The sequence below is a fragment of the Emiliania huxleyi genome, assembly GCF_000372725.1.
Source record: "Emiliania huxleyi CCMP1516 unplaced genomic scaffold EMIHUscaffold_58, whole genome shotgun sequence".
In the NCBI taxonomy this organism is placed as follows: domain Eukaryota; phylum Haptophyta; order Isochrysidales; family Noelaerhabdaceae; genus Emiliania; species Emiliania huxleyi.
Genome location: NW_005197648.1, coordinates 491,432 through 498,297, shown reverse-complemented (window position 1 = coordinate 498,297; position 6,866 = coordinate 491,432). Strand labels below are relative to the sequence as shown.

At 73.5% G+C, this 6,866-nt stretch overlaps 1 protein-coding gene across 1 annotated transcript; it reads right to left on the bottom strand.

Annotated features, from left to right (window-relative positions):
* Positions 1–3,322: 3,322 nt before the first annotated feature.
* EMIHUDRAFT_213701 (hypothetical protein) lies at positions 3,323–5,683 on the bottom strand (the record flags this gene model as incomplete). The annotated part of the gene is made up of 2 exons (XM_005764808.1): positions 3,323–5,317; positions 5,606–5,683. Coding segments are annotated over 2 exons (2,073 nt in total), but the record flags the coding sequence as incomplete, so codon positions are not given.
* Between the last annotated feature and the right edge of the window lie 1,183 nt (positions 5,684–6,866).

Genomic DNA, 6,866 nt, shown 5'->3' with positions numbered 1-6,866 from the left:
AAGCGCCCGCTGCAAGCACCACTGCCTTCCAGTTGCCCTCGAGAGGCTCTGGGCTCGTCTCTGCGTGCTCGGCACTGGTCGGCAGTGAACTCGTAAGGAGACCGCCCAAGTCGTCCAGCACGAGCAGCTTGACGTCTGGAGGGGTATCCTGCAGATCACAGCGCACGCTAGGCCACGCGCAAGCGTAGCGCCAGGACCGCGCTTGTGCGCCCGACTTGGAGGACGCGACGGGACCCGGCGCAGTCAACGCCTTGGTCTCGAAATCGCCCAAACGCACCGTCCCAGCCGATGATGGCTGCTCGCCCAAGAGCCACACGCACTGCGCATCCGCGGCAGTGCGCGTCGCGACCGGCCACAGACCGCCCCGCGGCACCCCGAGCGACGCCTCGCCAATCGAGAAGGGCAGCCGCGTCTCGCCGCCGGCCGACTTGGCCAGCAGAGCCGTCAGCTGGAGCGCGCCGTCCAGGTCGGCCGGGTGCACCTGCGTGCCGCCCAAGCAGCGCCGCCGCCGCAGCCGCGCCGCCGCGCCACCGTCCGCGCCGCCGCTCGACCACGCCGCGGCGAGCGTGCGGAAGCCGCCGCCGTACTGAAGGCCGATCCGCTCAAACGCCGCGTACAGCTGCCGCAGCTCCGCCGGCCGAGGGCAGAGCGCACGCGCCGACGCCAGCGACGGCGGCGCCGCGCCGCCGGGCTCGGCGCCTGACCCGGCCAGGCCGCACGCAAAGTGTGCCGTGCGCGCCGCGCCCTCCTCCTGCCCGTAGCTAGCCACCTCGAGACGCTCCGCCGCCGCGTCCACCGACACCTCGACCCACAGACCGCCCGACTCGCCGAGCGGCAGCGGCTGCATGAAGAAGGCGCGCCGCAAGCCGACCGGCGTGTCGGCGCCGAGCTCGGCCGCCCGCGACGCCGCGCACGCCGCGCACGCCGCGCGAGCCATCTCGAGGAAGCCAGCCGCAGGGAAGAGCACCCGCCCGAGAACGACGTGGTCGGCGACGAGCGAGCGTAGCCCGCCGTCCGAAGCCGACCGGAACCGCACGGCCGCACAGTCGCCGGCCGCGTCGAGCCGCGCCTCCGCGAGCGGGTGGGGCGTCTCGCGCCAGCCGAACCGGCGCCGACGGTACTGCGGGCCGCACTCCACCCGCCGAGCAAGCGCCCCGCGCCCCGCCTCGCCGGGCGCCGCGCGCAACACCGCGTGCACAATCGTGCCGCTGTAGCCAAAGGAGCTCACGCCGCCCTCCTGCGAGCCGGCCGCCGCGGCCGTCGAGCGCAGCGCCGCCAGCTGAGTCGGCAGCACGCACGCCTTGCCCTCCAGCGCCGCACTCACGTGCGGGTTCAGCACCCGCAGCTGCGCGTTGGGCGGCGCCTCGGCGCCGCACAGACCAAGCAACAGGCGCAGCAGGCCGCCCGCGCCCGCCGCCGGCTCGCCGTGGCCGCAGTTGGCCTTGATGCTGCCCACCGCGAGCGCCTCGCCGCCGCCGCGCCGGGCGAGCACCGCCGCGGCGAGCGACCGCGCCTCGATCGGGTCGCCGAGCGACGTGCCCGTGCCGTGCGCCTCCGAGCAGGCGAGGCTGTCGGCGACCACGGCTGCGTCGGCGAGCGCCGCCTCGAGGAGCGACTGCTGCGCGAGCCCGTTGGGCGCGGTGAGGCTGGCGCTCTTGCCGTCCTGTCGCACGCAGCTGCCCAGCGCCGAGGCGACCGGCCGGCGAGCCGTCGCGCCTCCCTGCAGAAGCCACGCGCAGCACGCCTCGCCACGGGCGTACCCGTCGGCCCGGCGGTCGAAGGTGTGGGACCGGCCGAGCGCCGACAGCATGCCCGCGACAGCGAAGCTGTGGCTCACATCGGGGAGCAGCATCAAGCTGACGCCGGCCACCAGCCCGCTCTCGCACTCGCCGAGCCGCAGCGCACTCGTGGCCGCGTGGCTGGCTGTGAGCGCAGCAGAGCAGGCAGTGTCGTAGGAGACAGCAGGCCCCTGCATGCCGAGGATGTACGACAGGCGGCCCGAAGCAATCGAATGGCTAGTTCCTGTCGCATGGTAGACGCTACGGGACGTAGTGGTTTGTCCTCCCACAAGCTCAAAGTCGTAAGAGGAGATGCCGATGAACACTCCCGTCAGGCTGCCGTTCAGCGACGCCCTCTCGAGGCCGGCTGCGTGCAGAGCGCCGTAGCCCCGCTCGAGCAGCAAGCGCTGCTGCGGGTCCATTGCGCTCGCCTCCGCTGGCGACACGCCGAAGTAGCTGCAGTCGAACCCGTCGATTGAACGGAGGAAGGCGCCGTGGCGCGACCGGCGTGCAACCACGTCGTCAGAGCGAGGCGCGGGCGGGAGCGACCAACGATCGGCCGGCACCTCAGCCACCGCGTCCACCCCGCACGAGGACAGCTGCCACACCTGACCGAGCGCGCCGCACCCGTCCGGTAGCTGGGCGCTCGCACCGCTGATGTCGGCGCCCACGCTCGACGCGACTCGAGCGCCAGACATCGGAGCGCCGCTCGCCTCCGTGACGGGGGCGTCCGCGTCCGCCTCGAAGAAGGCGGCCAGCTGGCGGGCTGTCGGGTGGTCGAAGACCAGGGTGCTCGGGAGCGACACGCCGTCCCCGGCCACCGCCTGCAGCTGGTTGCGCAGCTCGACCGCGCCGAGCGAGTCGAGGCCGGCCTCCATCAAAGGCGCGTCCGGGCCGACGTGCTTGCCCGTCGTCTGGTGCAGCGCCGCAAGCACGCCGTCGAGGCCAACTCTGCCACGCGTCGAGGACGCCGGCGCTGCGCCGATGGGCCTGCCAGCCTTCGCCGCCGGAGCCATCCCGCTCAGCAGGGCAGGCACCGCTGGCAGCATGGCCAGGTAGCGGCGCCAGTCGACTGCAAAGACCGAGAAGACGCCCGGAGTCCTTGGCCTCACCGCCGCCGAAAATGCGGCCACTCCCTCGGCCACCCCGATCAGCCCGATCCCCGCCGCCTGCAGCCGGGTGGACACCGCCCCGCCCGCTGCCATGCCGACCTCGCTCCACGGACCCCACTGCACGCTGGCGGCAGCCCTGGCGCCCCGGCGCAGGGAAGCTGCTAGCGCGTCGAGGCAGCCGTTCGCCGCGCCGTAGTTCGCCTGCCCGCCGCCGCCGATGAGCGCGGCCACCGACGAGAACAGCACGAACGAATCGAGGGGCACCGCCGCGCTCGCCGCACAGAGGTGCGCGCCGCCGTGCGCCTTCGGGGCGAAGACGTGGCGCAGCGAGCGCTCGCTCTGCGAGTGCAGCACGCCGTCCGCTAGCACGCCCGCTGTGTGCCACATGCCGCTCATGCCGCCCACGCCAGCGCCCGCAAGGAGCCGGCGCACGGCGGCCGGCTCGCCCACGTCGCAGCTGGCGAGAAGCACGCTGCAGCCGCTCGACGAAACGAGGGACGTGGCGGCGGCGGCAGGCAGCGCCGGAGTCCGCGACGCCAGCACCAGCCTCGACGCGCCACCCTCCACCAGCCAGCGCGCCGCCACGAGCCCGAGGCCGCCAGTCCCGCCCGAGAGGAGGTGCTGCCGGAGGCACACCGACTCGGTGAGGCCTCCTTGCACCCGAACGACGACCTTGCCAACTTGCGCCCCGTTCTGCAGGCAGCGGAAGGCGGCTACCGCGTGCCGCTCCAGATCGTAGGCGAGAATCGGCAGCCCTCGCAGGACGTGCGCCGCAGCCCGTCGCGAGAGGAGACGGAGCATGTGATTCGCCCAGCGCGGGCACTGCTGCAGGACGTCGTCCAGCGCCACGACGGTGTAGCCGGCACGCGACGCCTGCTGGGATCTCTCCCGGGACCACACGCCGCGCTTGCCGATCTCAGCGAAGTGCCCGCCCTCCCGCAGCAGCGCCGTCGAGGTCGAGATGAAGTCGTGCGAGAGGCTGTTTAGCACGAGGTGGAGCCGGCGCGCAAGCAGCGAGCTGGATGCTCCAATCGAGAGGGCCGCTGCGTCGCGGGAGCTGCTCGAGGAGGACGGGTACAAAGCCCGTAGGAAGCGATGCTTGTAGGGTCGTCCAACCGTGGTGTGGCTCTGCAGTGCCAACCATGTCGAGTATTGGCACGTGGCAAGCCCGACCCCGCCAGCGCCGGCGTGGAGCAGCAGGCGGTGCTGCTTGCATCCCCTCGACCTCATGAGCACCAAGTGTGCCGTGCCCCACGTCGACGGAAGAGAGCACGCCTGCTCGCTGCTGACGGCGGCCGGACGGCACGCAACCAGGGAAGCGCCAGTCCGCACGATCGAAGCGAGCGCGGCCGATGCGAAGCCATAGATCGCAGCGCGAGGTGCGAGGGGGCCGACGGGGGCGGAATCCGGAGCTGTGCGGCTGACCTCGCCGGCAAAGTCCCCGCCGGGCAGGCCGGGGTCTCCGGGGTACGCGCCGAGCACGTTGAGCACGTCGCGGAAGTTGAGGCCGACGCAATGCACGTGCAGCTCCACCTGGCCGGAGCCGAGCGGGTCTGCGAGCGGCCTCTGCGAAATGACATGCAGGTTGGACACCACGCCACGCGCATCAAAGTAGAGCTGGACAGGACCCGCCGCCGAGGGCGCTAGCTGGCTCAGACGAGGGACGCGGCGGCTGCCCTGATCGAGCGCCGTCTCAGGCTCGGCCCGCAGCCACTCCGACGACATCGCAAGAGCACGCGACATGTCCTCGGCCTCGTCCGCCAAGCTGACGTACGAGATGGTGGCGGACGGGACCTCTTGGCGAGCAGAGCGCAGCATCCCCAACAGCCCCGAGTGTAGTGGCCGCTCGCCGCCGACCAGCGGCGCTTGAGGGGATCGGAATGCATGGAACGTCGCAGGATATGGGCCCAGCGTGGCGAAGCAAGCCGCACGCAACAACGCGAGCGCTGCCTCCGCGTGAGGAAGGTGGCCAATGGCTGCCGTCCCAGGCTGATGTGCCGAGGCGTGCAGCGAGCGCGCGGCAGGGATGGCCACGCCACCTCCAGGCGTCCCTGCGTGTGCCCGCAACATCGGCCGCAACCAGGAGTGCAGCAGCGACACCTCCACCGTGGACGACGCGGCTGCCTCGCGCACGATCCAGGACGTGGCGTATCCGTGCTGGGCAACCGGCGAGGCGTGTGCAGCCCCTGCCACTGCCCTGACTCGGAAGTCATCGAGCACGCACGCGCGCGAGAGCGACGCGGCTGGCCGAGTGAGCCACACGCACTGCGCATCCGCGGCAGTGCGCGTCGCGACCGGCCACAGACCGCCCCGCGGCACCCCGAGCGACGCCTCGCCAATCGAGAAGGGCAGCCGCGTCTCGCTGCCGGCCGACTTGGCCAGCAGAGCCGTCAGCTGGAGCGCGCCGTCCAGGTCGGCCGGGTGCACCTGCGTGCCGCCCAAGCAGCGCCGCCGCCGCAGCCGCGCCGCCGCGCCACCGTCCGCGCCGCCGCTCGACCACGCCGCGGCGAGCGTGCGGAAGCCGCCGCCGTACTGAAGGCCGATCCGCTCAAACGCCGCGTACAGCTGCCGCAGCTCCGCCGGCCGAGGGCAGAGCGCACGCGCCGACGCCAGCGACGGCGGCGCCGCGCCGCCGGGCTCGGCGCCTGCCCCGGCCAGGCCGCACGCAAAGTGTGCCGTGCGCGCCGCGCCCTCCTCCTGCCCGTAGCTAGCCACCTCGAGACGCTCCGCCGCCGCGTCCACCGACACCTCGACCCACAGACCGCCCGACTCGCCGAGCGGCAGCGGCTGCATGAAGAAGGCGCGCCGCAAGCCGACCGGCGTGTCGGCGCCGAGCTCGGCCGCCCGCGACGCCGCGCACGCCGCGCACGCCGCGCACGCCGCGCGAGCCATCTCGAGGAAGCCAGCCGCAGGGAAGAGCACCCGCCCGAGAACGACGTGGTCGGCGACGAGCGAGCGTAGCCCGCCGTCCGAAGCCGACCGGAACCGCACGGCCGCACAGTCGCCGGCCGCGTCGAGCCGCGCCTCCGCGAGCGGGTGGGGCGTCTCGCGCCAGCCGAACCGGCGCCGACGGTACTGCGGGCCGCACTCCACCCGCCGAGCAAGCGCCCCGCGCCCCGCCTCGCCGGGCGCCGCGCGCAACACCGCGTGCACAATCGTGCCGCTGTAGCCAAAGGAGCTCACGCCGCCCTCCTGCGAGCCGGCCGCCGCGGCCGTCGAGCGCAGCGCCGCCAGCTGAGTCGGCAGCACGCACGCCTTGCCCTCCAGCGCCGCACTCACGTGCGGGTTCAGCACCCGCAGCTGCGCGTTGGGCGGCGCCTCGGCGCCGCACAGACCAAGCAACAGGCGCAGCAGGCCGCCCGCGCCCGCCGCCGGCTCGCCGTGGCCGCAGTTGGCCTTGATGCTGCCCACCGCGAGCGCCTCGCCGCCGCCGCGCCGGGCGAGCACCGCCGCGGCGAGCGACCGCGCCTCGATCGGGTCGCCGAGCGACGTGCCCGTGCCGTGCGCCTCCGAGCAGGCGAGGCTGTCGGCGACCACGGCTGCGTCGGCGAGCGCCGCCTCGAGGAGCGACTGCTGCGCGAGCCCGTTGGGCGCGGTGAGGCTGGCGCTCTTGCCGTCCTGTCGCACGCAGCTGCCCAGCGCCGAGGCGACCGGCCGGCGAGCCGTCGCGCCTCCCTGCAAAAGCCACGCGCAGCACGCCTCGCCACGGGCGTACCCGTCGGCCCGGCGGTCGAAGGTGTGGGACCGGCCGAGCGCCGACAGCATGCCCGCGACAGCGAAGCTGTGGCTCACATCGGGGAGCAGCATCAAGCTGACGCCGGCCACCAGCCCGCTCTCGCACTCGCCGAGCCGCAGCGCACTCGTGGCCGCGTGGCTGGCTGTGAGCGCAGCAGAGCAGGCAGTGTCGTAGGAGACAGCAGGCCCCTGCATGCCGAGGATGTACGACAGGCGGGCACACGCAACGGAGGCGCTACTA